Source organism: Suillus subaureus (genome assembly GCF_016647635.1).
Source record: "Suillus subaureus strain MN1 chromosome Unknown BJ212scaffold_1, whole genome shotgun sequence".
Classification (NCBI taxonomy): domain Eukaryota; kingdom Fungi; phylum Basidiomycota; class Agaricomycetes; order Boletales; family Suillaceae; genus Suillus; species Suillus subaureus.
Window position 1 is genome coordinate 1,431,757 of NW_024538557.1, and position 13,706 is coordinate 1,445,462.

The 13,706-nt window shown below is 48.5% G+C and overlaps 5 protein-coding genes across 5 annotated transcripts; 1 reads left to right on the forward strand and 4 right to left on the reverse strand.

Annotated features, from left to right (window-relative positions):
* Positions 1-151: 151 nt before the first annotated feature.
* BJ212DRAFT_1256718 (armadillo-type protein) lies at positions 152-1,707 on the reverse strand (the record flags this gene model as incomplete). The annotated part of the gene is made up of 8 exons (XM_041329808.1): positions 152-243; positions 302-430; positions 483-720; positions 773-979; positions 1,029-1,124; positions 1,176-1,295; positions 1,349-1,510; positions 1,558-1,707. The coding sequence occupies 8 exons, from the start codon at positions 1,705-1,707 to the stop codon at positions 152-154; spliced, it is 1,194 nt and encodes a 397-aa protein (XP_041200111.1).
* A 40-nt stretch (positions 1,708-1,747) lies between these two features.
* On the reverse strand, positions 1,748-3,110 carry BJ212DRAFT_1493365 (uncharacterized protein; the record flags this gene model as incomplete). Its single annotated transcript, XM_041341508.1, has 5 exons — positions 1,748-1,833; positions 1,913-2,615; positions 2,664-2,750; positions 2,799-2,996; positions 3,051-3,110. 5 exons carry the CDS (start codon positions 3,108-3,110, stop codon positions 1,748-1,750), a joined length of 1,134 nt encoding a protein of 377 aa, XP_041200112.1.
* A 1,557-nt stretch (positions 3,111-4,667) lies between these two features.
* On the reverse strand, positions 4,668-8,556 carry BJ212DRAFT_1572723 (kinesin heavy chain; the record flags this gene model as incomplete). The annotated part of the gene is made up of 15 exons (XM_041342078.1): positions 8,365-8,556; positions 8,094-8,285; positions 8,020-8,030; positions 7,852-7,925; positions 7,643-7,799; positions 7,449-7,592; positions 7,166-7,395; positions 6,190-7,086; positions 5,870-6,134; positions 5,753-5,817; positions 5,546-5,695; positions 5,330-5,491; positions 5,133-5,273; positions 4,891-5,077; positions 4,668-4,843 (listed from the first exon to the last, which is right to left on the reverse strand). Exons 1-15 carry the CDS (start codon positions 8,397-8,399, stop codon positions 4,668-4,670), a joined length of 2,886 nt encoding a protein of 961 aa, XP_041200113.1. The 5' UTR covers positions 8,400-8,556.
* A 297-nt stretch (positions 8,557-8,853) lies between these two features.
* On the reverse strand, positions 8,854-9,306 carry BJ212DRAFT_1443387 (transcription elongation factor Elf1 like-domain-containing protein; the record flags this gene model as incomplete). Its single annotated transcript, XM_041337818.1, has 3 exons — positions 8,854-8,999; positions 9,061-9,186; positions 9,237-9,306. The coding sequence occupies 3 exons, from the start codon at positions 9,304-9,306 to the stop codon at positions 8,854-8,856; spliced, it is 342 nt and encodes a 113-aa protein (XP_041200114.1).
* A 91-nt stretch (positions 9,307-9,397) lies between these two features.
* BJ212DRAFT_42730 (P-loop containing nucleoside triphosphate hydrolase protein) lies at positions 9,398-13,405 on the forward strand. Its single transcript, XM_041343175.1, has 8 exons — positions 9,398-9,982; positions 10,033-10,671; positions 10,727-11,364; positions 11,420-11,835; positions 11,885-12,337; positions 12,391-12,523; positions 12,574-12,725; positions 12,786-13,405. The coding sequence occupies exons 1-8, from the start codon at positions 9,483-9,485 to the stop codon at positions 13,314-13,316; spliced, it is 3,462 nt and encodes a 1,153-aa protein (XP_041200115.1). The 5' UTR covers positions 9,398-9,482; the 3' UTR covers positions 13,317-13,405.
* Positions 13,406-13,706: the final 301 nt, after the last annotated feature.

The following is a 13,706-nucleotide window of genomic DNA, read 5'->3' on the forward strand; positions in this document are numbered from 1 at the left end:
TGCAATTAATAATGTTGATTGCGTGGATAATCGTGGTGAGTGATTGCGGAATGAGGAAAAATTGATGCGAATATACCATAGCATTGCGAGTGGAGCGAAGAGGAAATAGGGAGTAAAGCAAGAAGAAAAAAAATGGTCGTAGAGCACGCTATTAGTTGACTGGCTTGTGCAATAGTGAGGGGTAGTCCGCAGGTTTATCCGAGGCCTTTGAGGCATTAATCGTGCGCTCTAGAAGACGTTCAACTATTGGGCGTTGGTCAGATAATATTTCATTTATCTCGGTTGTATTTCATCAACATACTGGAAATAAGATGCTTGCTGTAAGCGCTCGAGTATCTGCGCATGCTAACGAGCTGAGGACGGATCTTAGCAATCAGAATCTCCTTCTGATCGGGTTCTGCCACAGTTAGTGCCCGCTGAAGGACGTAGTCTACATGAGCGGTCAGTAATTAGAATTTTAATATACCAACATAGCAACGTACTGGCAAATTGGTCCTTCATCATGGACACAATTGGGCTGACACCATCGGTCTTCGGCATGATGATCTCATCGATAAGGATACGACGTTCCTCAATACCGGCGGTAACGAGAGCCTTCTCACAGACGTTTGATGCGAACTTATGGCGAGCCATATTCAACATCTGACCACGAAGTTTGGCAATGACTTGATTCCGATCTTGAGGCTTGCCTTGCTCGAGCACAAATTGAACAACGTAGTTCTTTCATAACTCATGAGCAACAGGCAAAAATCTAACAATGGCGAGGACATACCCCGAATTGATCCTGCATCAGATTGATCATATACTTATGCAGTTCATCCATGAGAGGACGTGTTGTCTCTTCAGGTAGGTGCTCAAAGCATCGTTGCAATACACGACACCCATATGGATGCGTGGAGAGGTCATAAACGTTACCCCTGAATGAGTTGACGAAGCCCAGTCGCTCGTGCGACACGCGTTCGATCAACTTTTGGATGACCTGCGGATACATTAGCCTAAAGCATTTAAAATGTAAGGCGCGTGCTAACGTGGTTGCCGTTCGCATCCTTTACGCATTTAAGTACATGCGGATCCAGTTCCCTGACGAATGACGCCTGCTGATCTGGGAGGATGAATTCTACCGCCTAACAAATTTGAATTAGACACGGCAAGAATCTGCGAACGTGTATGCAGACCTTCTGCACAACACGACAGCCATACATCTGTAGTGACAGTGGTAGAATATGACCCTCCATCGTGTTGGCGAGAACAGTCTTTTGAACTTGCGTCCCGTGCTCAAATAGCTTTTGGATGACCTATAGAGACCGTCAGATGTGATAGCAAGCGAAATATAGTGCCATGAACATACATAGTTACCAAATACATCCTGAATGAGCTGCAAGGCATTGTCAGGGACGATTTCATCGAAGACACCTTGTTTCTCCTCCGAGGTAGCTGTCTCAAGCTTCTGTTGAATGAAGCGAGATCCATGTTGATCACCACTAAACTCGACAATATAGCTATAGATATCCTAAGATTTGATCAGTTTGCTGATCGCCATGATTAAATCGAACACACCCTAAGCTCCCATTTGCGCGCTTTGTTCGCTCTGAACTCGTCCAACAAAGGACTGCGCAAAGCCGAACCAACGTCATTTGCATCCTGGCGCCGCCCGGGGCGTAAGTTTTGATGATAAAACGGTATTCCGTGAGCAGTATGACTATACATAGCGCCATTAGGAATCATGAAGGGGAGCTGGGCACCATAATCAGCAGCATAACCCTGATGGGGAGTATATGAGATCATGGCGGGGCGCAGAATGTTTTGAAAGGCCACCTGTTGTTGCAGTCCATACTAAGGTTGAAGGGTCAGCAGCGCCCTAGATACAATCTAACGTAAATAAAAAAACCTACCTGTTTCTTGTCGGGCATACCACTGGCGGGCGCGGCAGCGCTGAGCTGAGGAGTTGGCATCGGAGAGAGCGGAGGCATGGTTGGATACATTATTGGTTGATGCGCGGGGTAGTAATATTGCGAGGGAGTTCGCGCGGAGGCTGAATAGTCGTAGTATATACTGGACTGTTGGCCAGTGGGAGCATTATGGTGTAACGGCTGTGGTGATACGCCAGGGTATAGGCTTGCCGCGGAAGTATTATTCATCCCAGCAGATGAAGGGTAGAGTGAAGGGTCCGTCGGGGTACTGTATCCATATCCATAATCCATGTAAGGGTCGCGTGTGGCGCCGTTGGTATAATACGACGAATAATCGGCCTGGGGGTAACTACCATACGGGGGACGTCCTTGAACCATCTGTGGGGGTGGTCGCACCTGGGGAGCAGCAGGGGAATGAGAAGCAACAGCGTTGGACGGTGAAGAGGCGGTTTGGTGACGGTATTGGCCGCTGACGTGATCGTCCTCGACTGCCATCCCTCTCAGACCCATAGACAATTCGTTTTCAACAACTGAAGACACCTGCATGGAGTCAAAGCCACCATTTTGACCACCGAAGGCAGACGATCCATAGCCCGATGCATTCGAAGAAGCTGCATATCTATTGGAGACTCCAGTTTCCTTTCCGAGAGCATTGTCGAACCTTTGAGGAGAGAATTGTCCGGGCTTTGCCGAGGAGCGATCGTCCTTGAGAGATCTGTTAGCACGCCCTTGAGATTGATTAGGAACACATACAATTCTTGGGCCTGACAACGCGGCTGCTTGCGCTGCGGTTGCTTGCCTCTGCCGAGCATGATGCAGAGACAAGGGGGAATTAGTGTCCTATTGAATGCTGAATGGCAAAAAAATGCTGTGAAAGAACTGACTAACCAACTGCGAGAACTCTTTCTTTTGAGGGCTTCCACTCAGCTCATCCCAGGTTCCGCTGGTCGGCCTTGGTGCACTCCAGCTTTCTCCCAGATTTCCACGGTAACCACTCTCAGCCTGGGATGGTGAGAGATCGGTCACACTAGCAGCGGAGGATATCGACGCATTCCTCTTGGACGCTGGTGTCGTTGATCCCCATACCTAGAATGACATCACGTAAGTAAAAGGGACAGCTTCGCAGGTTGTTCCGCCCACCTGCCAACCTGAGTTGAGACCCTTGAGACCGGAGGCCCCGGCTATCGTGACGCCAAACATGTTTGCTGTTGTCGGAGTCAGGTTCCTCTGTGACTGTGCCTTGGTAAGAATCAATCAAGCCAGAAAGCTATGAGCATACGTTATTCGGGGAAGCTGAAGGAGAGTGCCCAGAGGAGCGCGTGGATGAACCTGATGGCTTCCGAGAAGTGTCTCCGGGATGAGTTGACATGACAGACTGCAGGAGGAAAATGATTTGCGTGCTAGGTCCGGTAAGTTAAAGGGATGATGGTAGAAAACCGAGGTGGTAACTCACAGAAGAAGCAGAAAACAGCGAAGAGCAGATTATAGAGTTTTAAGTGGAATTGTGCAAACGAATTAGCTGAAAAAGGCTTCAGTTATGCAATGAAACACGTTTCGACCCAGTTACAAGTAAAAAACCGGAACGGAGAACGGGACAAACGCGCCTGTATGAGTCGCGAGTGCAGGATATTTGTCGTAAATAGGCCACGATGTGAACCATTTGAACATGACGCGTGAATCAATGAACGAGTGCGGATCAACAACCTACCAAAAGATATACGACAGCAGCAGGTATGGTCTACTCCAAAACCCCAGGTAAGCTAGTAGATGAAGAGAACGAGAAGAAGACACGTCCCCCGTTAAAGTCAGGCGCGCGTAAGACGAAAAACCGAACGATCGAGATGCGCTCAGGGATAGTTTATTTCTACCACGACTAATACTGAAGGGGTAGGCTGGTGATTTTTGGTTCCGTTACTTACAACGGGCAAATGGTTCCGCTCGGCAGGCTCACTTGCACAGCTGTAGGGCTTCTACCTGTTTATCCAAAAATCTAGGGCAAATAAAATATTAGCGTGATTCACGACGAATGGACCCTCATAATGGAACATTTACACACAGCCATCACAGGTCCCCGCTCATTCGCCTATTCCCGATGAAATTTTTTTGAGTAGAACTCAACGGCACCGTCCCAAATTCTGATCGTTCTTGACTTCCTTTGACAATCACATCCCTGCTTCTTGCGAAAGAAGCGCCAGAATACCTCCATTCCGCTTACTGAACCTCCACAACTATCATCGATCGGTTCCGTTACAAACGGACCGTGGTAACCGACCAGAATAAGTTGTGCCCCCCAGCGTACTACTCGGTGTTCATTAGCTGCGAGGGCAGTTCGATTGAGTGCTGCAAAGCGTGACACACCACAGCCCTGCACACGCAACTTTTCTTCCTCCCCAGGGACAGCCACCTGACACTATTGACGTCTTCGCATGCACAGCCAGAAAAGTATATAGATGTATATAGCTTATCTTTCGATATTTAACTGACAACTTTAGGTCAGGCAAAGAATGCATTATTAAAAACGATGAGATGATAGATGCAATGTGAAACAGATACAAAACAGTCGAGGTATAAATCCAAAGCGTCTAACTCCCCCGAGGATTGAAGAACCATGATGCACGCTTTGCTGCAAATGATCCGTTAGTATCTTAAGTGCCAAGCAGTGACCTAATTGATGGTACTAACCTCCACTGTCGGCACCGCGAACGCAAGATTAGACGCCAAGTTAGCAATCTGAGACAACCATTACAGTATCAAAATTTACCTTCCGTCCTCGTTCTGGATGCGAGTTAAAGAGTTTCCTGACGGTGCACCGCTTGAAACAGGTACAGGTGTGGCAACAGGTCCAGGCGTTGCTGCAGAACCCCCGCCACCCCGCAGTGGCTTGGCAATACGCCCAAAGTTTATTGGACTTGAAGTCTTCTGGGCTACATATGCTGGCGTTGAGATGGCATCAACGCAACCATGTCGTTATTCGGCTTACCTCGTGCCTGCTCTAGTCGCTCCTTAACTGATTGCAGCTGTGTTTCAAACTTCTGGTTTTGGATAGCTAGCCGACGGTCAGCGTCCTGTAAGAGAGTTTCCAAGTTCTGTATCCGCTCATTTCGCGCGAGTAATTTTCGCTCAGCGATTCCAGCCTCCTTTTTCAACGCCGAGTTCTGGTCGACGAGCTGCGAAAGTAATTGAGCTCGCAAAATATGTACCTGGGGTGAGATCTGGACCCACCTGTTTCTGAACTAACGTTAATTGCTCCAAGTTCCGCTCCAGGAATGCCATCTTCTTCTGCTGCGCTTTACTATTACTGTTTCGAATGACGTTGTTGTACTGTTCTTTGATCTCATCCAATTGAATCTCAAGCTCGACGACCTAGCACGTGCATGATAAGTAGAAAGATAAGAAAAGCTTAATATCTCAAAACAAACCTTCTCGCAACGGTTCTGCAGATCCCGTACGAGAGATTTCTTGACGCCATCGAACTCTGCCAGCTGTACGTTAATTGCTTTCCGGGTTCGCTCGAGGTCCTGCGCGCTCTCAGCCAGATTCTTCCCTCCCTCAATGCCCGCAGAAGTCACTGCAAACGCACGCTACACAAAGGACCGCTCAACTCACAGCTAGGATAAGAGCGGGAAATGTCATACCTTGAGCTCTTCATTGACGCTCTTCAGACTGTCAATGGATGCATTAAGAGTGCGAATCTCGTTCGATTTCAACTCCAATTGCTGCTTAAGATCAGCCACTTCGCTGATGTTTGCGTCGCGTTTAGCCGCGTATTGCATCTCTAGCTTGTTCTGCGCGATAGATTGCATTCAATGGACACGGTTATTCTTGACGCATGTATAGCTCACCTTGAACTCGGCCATGGACTCCACGATGTCAGCATTGCTTGTCTCCTCATCATGGATGGTTTTCTCTGTTAAGGAATAGTCGTAAGGTTTAGATACCCCGAATGTTTCACCACTCACCAAGAAGCTCCTCATAATCAGCTTCCAGCGATAAGAACCGAGCCTCGAGCTCGTCTCTGCGACGAGTAACCATCTCATTCTCTTCTTGGCTTTGCCGGAGGCGATCGACCGTCTCGCGTACAAGTGAATGGCTTTCTGTAAGCTGCCTCCTTGCAGCAACAACATCGTCAACGCTCAATGTCGAGAGAGCGCCTGCAGTGTCGATAGTATCAAGCTTAGCAAGAAGCTGACGAAGTTGCTCGTCTTTTTCGGAAAATGTGCCTTGCTATGAACAAATTAATGAATGAGCGGCGTGCACTTTTCAAGTAACGAAAACATACGGCATCGAATTTAGCCATCATTAACGCCATCTTCTCCTGTTTGCGCTTCTCCTTGTCCTCCGCCGATGCATCTCTTTGAGTCGAGCGCAGATCGGTAATGACCTTCTTGAGCTCTTCCAACTCACTCTTCGCATCCTGATTCTGCTCCTTCAGGATGTCTATGGTTATGATGCCCTCCTTGTTGTCGTAATCCAGACGTTCGACTTGCAGGCGAAGCTCGTTGAGTTGAGTCGACATCGATTTATTCTCCTTCGAAGCTGCCGCCTCCTGCTCCTTGAGGTATGCCAATTCTTCGCGAAGTTCCTTGGTGAGCTTCTCTGCGGCATTGAGCAGGCTCTCCCTCTCTGCAAGTTGGTCGCTAAGCTCGTTCTCTCTCCTGAGGAATTCTTCTCGCTCATCCTTGTCTAAGCCTACGGCCGTCGGTGTCTGCGGTCGACTATCGATGATCATCTCTGATCGGAGACCCTCCAATACAGGGTTCACTGGAGTCATGCTTCTTGTGGTAGAAAGCGTCGGGGATGAAGTCGCTTTCTTTGCCGCAGCAGCGCCAGTGGTCGGCTTGTCAGCGGAAGTCCACTCGCTCGGTTCGACATGGCCACCAGCACGCCAGATAGCAAGCTCTGCTTCTAATGACTGAATATATGACAGATGTCTAGTGTTCGCAAGCTGAGCTTTTGATAGAAGACCCTTGAGCTCCAACGGAGAAAGCTCCGCATTGACGCGAGCAGTGTTCTTGATTGACTTGGCTCGAATACCAAAACGGAGAGTCGAAAGCGTTTCAGACTCGTTGTATTGTGAAGGCGAGCAGTTGATGATCAACGTCGTGCGCGAGTTACCACCGAGAGACTCTTGCAGTATACGGGTGAGTTTCGAATCACGATACGGAATGTGTTTAACCTAGGAGGTAAATTAATTATCATGAACTCCTACCACAAAAAGGGGGAAGAAGGATCCTCTTGTACGCGCTCTTACGTACCTTCGAGTCCGTCAGGGCATTTATGACCATGCCGAGAGCAGAAAGTGACTTGTTGATCTTCTTTGCTTCTTCCAGAGTTTGTCCCGAAGCACCTGTCTTTCCCACTTTCTCGGATCCGGCAAGGTCGACAAGGTACAGGTTGCCACTCTTCTGAGCCCCAGTTTCGGTATTGCGTTGCTGGATCGTGATGAGAAAAATGGAATGCGACCGCGAAGATTCAGCGTTCATGTCTGCCGTTACGAGTGGCTTAGAAGTTAACGCCACGACATGAGGAGACACTTACTGGTCGAAGTGACGACTCTCGCGGCCCCTCCCTGTCTCATTATCTCGTAGACCTCACGAGCACTGCTAACATAATAATCCGAAAGATTCTTTACATACACGCCTCTTGATTTTTCTTCGTGTACCTGGAGGTTGTCATTTTGGGCTGAAGTGGATTTCATCACTGGATTCACAGGGAAGAATTCGAGATCTTACGGGCAAGGAGGTCGCGTATGCGTTCAAGGTAGATCTCCAAGTAGGATACCTTGACGACATATTCAAGGTGAGAGTCCGATTCTACGATTGATTTAAAAATCTGTTCCGTGATGCGGGGTATAATTCCCTTGAGATCCGATGAGTCAATGTCCGCGCCCTAGGGAACAAAAATCAGGAGTGAAATTTAAGATGATATGAATTGAACGTGCCATCATGGTGAATGTTTTTCCACTACCAGTCTGGCCATATGCAAAGACCGTGCCATTGTAGCCATCCAAGACATCTGATTACCGTATTAGCAATACCATCCTTCCACGAAATGATTTAACGATGTATGAAAGGCACTCGATATCACAAGACGGGGTGCCATTTCTCACCTTTCACAATGCTGCATTAGGAGGTAATCAGATGAGGTACACGACAAAGACGCGTGGTTCTCGGAGCCACTCACTCTTTAACACCGTAATCGAATACTTCGTGTTGTTTCGTGCCCATCGGAAAAACTCTGTCGAATGTGAATCCATCCTTCTCTGGCCCAGAAACGGCCTGTGAGTTCTTCATCTGCACGGTCTGGAGATTCTCATCGAAGGCGACTACGATATCGCCGCCCTCTCTGAGTTCGAGAGCATTTGGGGGCCGAAACCTATTCAGTCGCGTCAGTAGGCGATTAAGGAGATACTTCGTGCATCTTGATTGAATCCCGAAGCTAGGTTAAGACGCACCGACAAACAACCTTAATATTGGTCGAGGACGCCATAATGGATAGTGCGTCTGAGGAAGAAAGAAAGAAAATCTAAGGTACTTGTGTGGCCAGTGGTTGTGGTATCGATGAATGGTTCGAAGTCTAAGAAATGGTTTTGGACACAACTCGGGTCCTACCTGACGGTCGTGAACGCTAAATGAGAGAAACTGGCCAAAGGTTATAAAGCACGTGTTGCATTTGCCAAATCACTGTGACTATGTCTGCAGTCTACTAATTGATAGGCTTGTAAACTCAAATTCCTCCCCTTAAGCAACTCATCGCATGTCGACAAAGGCTACCCGCTCAGGATCTACCCTGGAATCCCTATCTTCCAATATTTTCGCAAATGAATTTAGGTGCGTCACAGAGCTTAAGGCCGGATGCCTCGGCGAAATTCTAAGTTTATAACCTGTCTTGCAATTGCTGTTGTACAGTGTGAGGAAAAGATAAGATAGTTACAAGTCCCAGATCAATCGTCATCACTCCCGACAGAAGGTGGTGCGGGAGCTGGTCTGCTTGATGAAGCAGCTGGTCTGTGAGTGCCGTGATCTTCTTTCTGTGCAGCATCAGCAGCATCTAGCCATTCTGAATAGATATCCACGGGCTCGGTCAAGTCTGTTGAAGAACGGGATCATAATCAGGAGGTAGGAACTGGGGTAATCCGACTGGTACGCACGGTTAACTTTGCTCTGATACCGCTGGTCGCATACTCTGCACACCAGCTGGGCGATGCCCTCTTTTCTGTCGACTCTGACTGTCACAGACTTGTCATGATGACAAAACAAGCAAGTGAAGGCGGTATCTATTGGACAATTCAGCTATGACAAATAGATCAAGAGGCATCTAACGCACCTAATGGTTCCCTCCTCCTTGCCGCTGTGGCCGCAGCTGGTTTTCTAGAGGATTTCTTGCGTTTTCCCATGGCCGCTCAAGCGTAAGATAAACTTTGTGAAAATTCGGACAGTGGAATAGAATTGTGGTCACTTCCCACGAATGCACGTGACACAGTCGCGTTGTTGATTCTTCAAGTAGACGCGTTTTGGGCCTTAAGCTTGATCACTTAACACCGTCTTCCCGCTGCTGTCGACAACATCCTCGATGGCTACGAGAAGACCGCTCACTTCCCGCCCAAGGGCACCTACAGTTAATACAAAACCCCAATCTTCTATGTCAAAGTCCAGATCTGCGTTGTCTACAATCACGTCACCAACAGAAGAGCGCCCAGAGCACGCACTCGCAATCTCATCATCCTTGAAGGGCTCTAAGTCCAATGGCCAGGATGACTCGGAGACTCACATCCATGTTGCCATTCGTTGTCGTAGACGTTCCGATCGCGAGATCCAGGAGAACTCCCCCATCATCGTCAGTTCCAATGGGGCAAAGAGTCAGGAAGTCACCATCGAGACCTCCACGCCTGTCTCTAGCCTAGGCATCATTACTTTGCCACCTACAAGAACATATCCGTTCGATCTCGTCTTTGGCCCAGAAGCAGACCAAGCTATGATTTACCATGAAGTTGTTAACCCCATGTTAGACGAAGTCCTCATGGGCTACAACTGTACTCTGTTTGCGTATGGACAAACAGGAACTGGAAAAACGTACGTTCCCTTCCTAATTACTTATGTTATCATTGTTGACGAGTTTACAGTTACACTATGCAAGGCGACCTGACGCCCACGCCGATGGGAAACCCATCTTCCCAAGCAGGCATGATACCGAGGGTCCTTTTCCGGTTGTTCCACCAACTCGAGACATCTGCTACCGATTATAGTGTCAAAATATCCTTCGTCGAGCTCTACAACGAGGAGCTTCGAGACTTGCTCGCAAGCGAACTGTCCGCTCCTGCAGGATCCACGCAGCCTATGGGAAAAGGTGGCCCCGCAGACAACCAAGCTGGCCTCAAGATCTTTGACGACACTAGCAAGAAAGGTGTTTTTATTCAGGGCCTCGAAGAGATACCTGTCAAAGACGCTGCGGATGCACTTGCCCTCCTCACAAAAGGTAGCCATCGTCGGCAGATTGCAGCCACTAAATTCAACGACCACTCCAGTCGTTCGCACTCCGTATTCGCGATCACTATTCATATTAAAGAGACGTCTTCCATGGGAGATGACCTCCTAAAGGTTGGGAAGTTCAACCTCGTTGACCTTGCAGGCTCAGAGAACATCGGACGCTCTGGAGCAGAGAACAAGAGGGCTCGGGAAGCGGGTATGATTAATCAAAGTTTGCTGACTTTGGGCCGTGTTATAAACGCCCTCGTCGAGCGTTCGACGCATGTCCCTTATCGGTAAGTGTATTCGATTCGCAAGTTATGGAGTCATAATAATAGGTTTAAATCGCAGGGAATCCAAGCTCACCCGCCTTTTACAAGACTCACTTGGTGGTCGTACAAAGACGTACATAATCGCCACTATCTCTCCTGCACGTTCTAATATGGAAGAGACCCTCTCTACCCTAGACTATGCCATCCGCGCGAAGTCCATCCGCAACAAGCCGGAGATCAACCAGCGGATGACCAGAAACTCCTTGCTCAAAGAATACGTGGCCGAGATCGAGCGTCTTAAGGCTGACGTCCTGGCCGCACGCGAGAAGAACGGCATCTTCTTCTCTGAAGAGACCTGGAACCAGCTCACGACGGAACAGGAGCTCAGACAGACGGAGATGGAAGAGGCTAAGAAGCAAGTGGAGATTGGAGAGAGCCAGTTAAAGAGCGTCAGGGAAGAGTTTGAGCAAAGCATTGCTTTGTTGATGAAGACGGATGGGGAGTTGAAACAGGTGAAGGGACAACTGAAAGAAGTCGAAGAAGAGCTGGAAGTCAAGGAGGGCCAACTGAAGGTGGCGAAAGGAGCTCTCGAGGAGGAGATTGTCGTGCGTCAGGCGTACCAGGTCACTGAAGAAAGGCTGGATGGGGTGGCCTTAGGACTGAAACAGGTTGCCGCTGAAAGCATTGATGATATTGGCGCGCTTTTTGAGAAGCTTCGTATGTGTTGCTTCATCATTCCTTGTTGGTCCGTCAAACTAACGATAGTCGCAAGAACGGAAGAACAAGACGTTTACGTCGAACATCAAAGCTGTATCCTCTCATGGAAGGTCTATCTCCTCTGAAGTGCAATCGCTCTCGACAAAACTCGAGGACTTCATGAAGACCGCAAGCCACAGTACGCAGACACTGCGCGCAGAGACGAAGCAGTTCCAAACGAAGGAATTCGAGATCCTTACAAGTCACTCCGAGCGTATTGACCAGCAACTCCAGCGCATTCAAGACTCTCTTCGGATTATCAACGCGAAGGATGATGTATCTGCAGAGGCCATTACAACTATGCAGAACTCGGTCAAGGAATCGCAAGAGACGATGAAGAGCTCATTTAGTGCCTGGTCCGATAGCTTACGAACTACATCTCAAATGATGTACAACGAGGTGTATACTGCGAATCAGAGTAACTTCGCATCGGTAATTATTGTTCTATTCATAATTGAATCATCCAACTGACATGACGCAGTTAGAGAATGTTTTGAGGGCTATGGGGACGCTTGTCGACTCCGCCGTCAATCAAGCAATTGACTTCGCCAAGGCTGATGGAGAGTTATTTTCGCAGTCAAAGTCCCTTGTGGATGACATATCAAGGGCGGAGAACGCTCATCTCCAGACGCAAAATGCGCTTTTTGTTCAATTAGTGGAAGCAGAGAAGGTGAGGTCTGCGAAGGCTAATGACGTGCTCCTGCAACGCATATCAGGCCTACTCGGGGAGTTCGTAGCTTCCCGCGATCGTGACCTGCGAGAAGCATTTGGCGCCGCCGCCGATGCCAACGCCACACATGAAGAGGAATTCAGCGAGTTTGGCCAGCGTCACGAACAATTGATAAATGAGGCTGTTGTACACGGCTCGGAAGCCATAACTTCGTTTGAGCGGAGAGGTACGGAAGGAAAGAGGACACGAGATAGTGCTCTTAAGGTCGGTGATTTCTGGCTTGGTGAATTTGGCCCTGCTGATCGCAAGGTACTCAGACCGTCGGATCTGTTCAAGTTGCCTTCAAGGACAGTTTGTTGGCTACGCAAAACTCAATCACAACAGCCACCACAACTTATACTGGCGAGCTGCAGAGACAAAGCCAGACCTTCCAGACCTCCTTTGGCGCAAGTAAGTGACCCTCTTTATCCGTGCCGCATTTGACTCTCATGTTCCTTGAGGTCTTGATCGCCATGATCGTGCCAAGAGAGCACGCATCGAGACTACCAATGGGTTGGCGACTGACGTACAGACCGAGTTACGGCACCTGCAGCGAGGCATTGCTTCCAGCTCAAGAAATGTTGAAGGCTTCGGCGGTCGTATGGTTTCGGAGGCGAGTAGAATTATCATTATCCATGAGGTACCCTTACCAACTGACGTTGATCTCTTACAGAGCACAAACTTATCAGACATGATTGAAAAGCACGGCAATAATACGACTTCAAGGCTCACCTCACTACACCAGACAGCCCGGTCACTACTTGACCAAGGTACCCGTGAGGACATTCCGACTGGAATGACACCGCGAAAACGGGCATGGGAATACGCAGATGAGTGGGAGCTGACGGAGAGTCGAGATACTATCCTTCAGCCGCGGAGGCAAGGAGGGCCAGTCAGACACACTTCCGAACCTCCTTCTTCGCAGCACCCCGTAGAAACCCTTCCAGAGCAAATGGAAGTCGACACGCCAGTCAGCGAGTGGTCAGACGAACCACAAGCTCCAGTCCCACCCTCACCTCCTACAGTCTCGCTGTCATCATTAACGTCCTCTACTGCCACCCTCGCTGAAATACCAGTCGCGCCTCCAGCAGTTCTCAGAGTCTTAAAGAAACCTGCTACTCTGAAATCCGGACTGCCGACGATGGGAGCGTTGGTAGATAGACCGCCAAATACTCTCCGAAACCCGTCCAGAAGAATCAGATAGTATTACGTGTTATATCTTTATTCATTCATTATACTTCAGATGCTCCGGTATTCCTCGCTTTCCATGTATCATCAATCGATACGACACCTCACATATACATTCGTTCAGATGTTTCAGCAGTCCATTCTATATATCATCAATCCATGTCAGGCATTCATTCATTATACTTCAGTAGTTCATGCATTTCTATATATTATCAATTGCAATGCCACGCATTCGTCGTACTTCGGATGTTCCAATACTCTATGCAAGTTCTATATCATTGATCAATGCCACAAACCTCCTTTCGCCATTACTTCAGACTTGCAGCAAGATTTTAATCGGCATGCTGTATCGTGATTATGTCAGCATCACTACGGGTAAGAATTAGTGCTAGTACGCTTGCAGGCT

Coding starts and splice junctions, on each gene's coding strand:
- BJ212DRAFT_42730 (XM_041343175.1), top strand. CDS start 9,483: ATGGCTACGAGAAGACCGCTCACTTCCCGCCCAAGGGCACCTACAGTT. Junction 9,983..10,032: donor CAAACAGGAACTGGAAAAAC/GTACGTTCCCTT, acceptor ACGAGTTTACAG/TTACACTATGCAAGGCGACC. Junction 11,365..11,419: donor CGCGCTTTTTGAGAAGCTTC/GTATGTGTTGCT, acceptor GATAGTCGCAAG/AACGGAAGAACAAGACGTTT.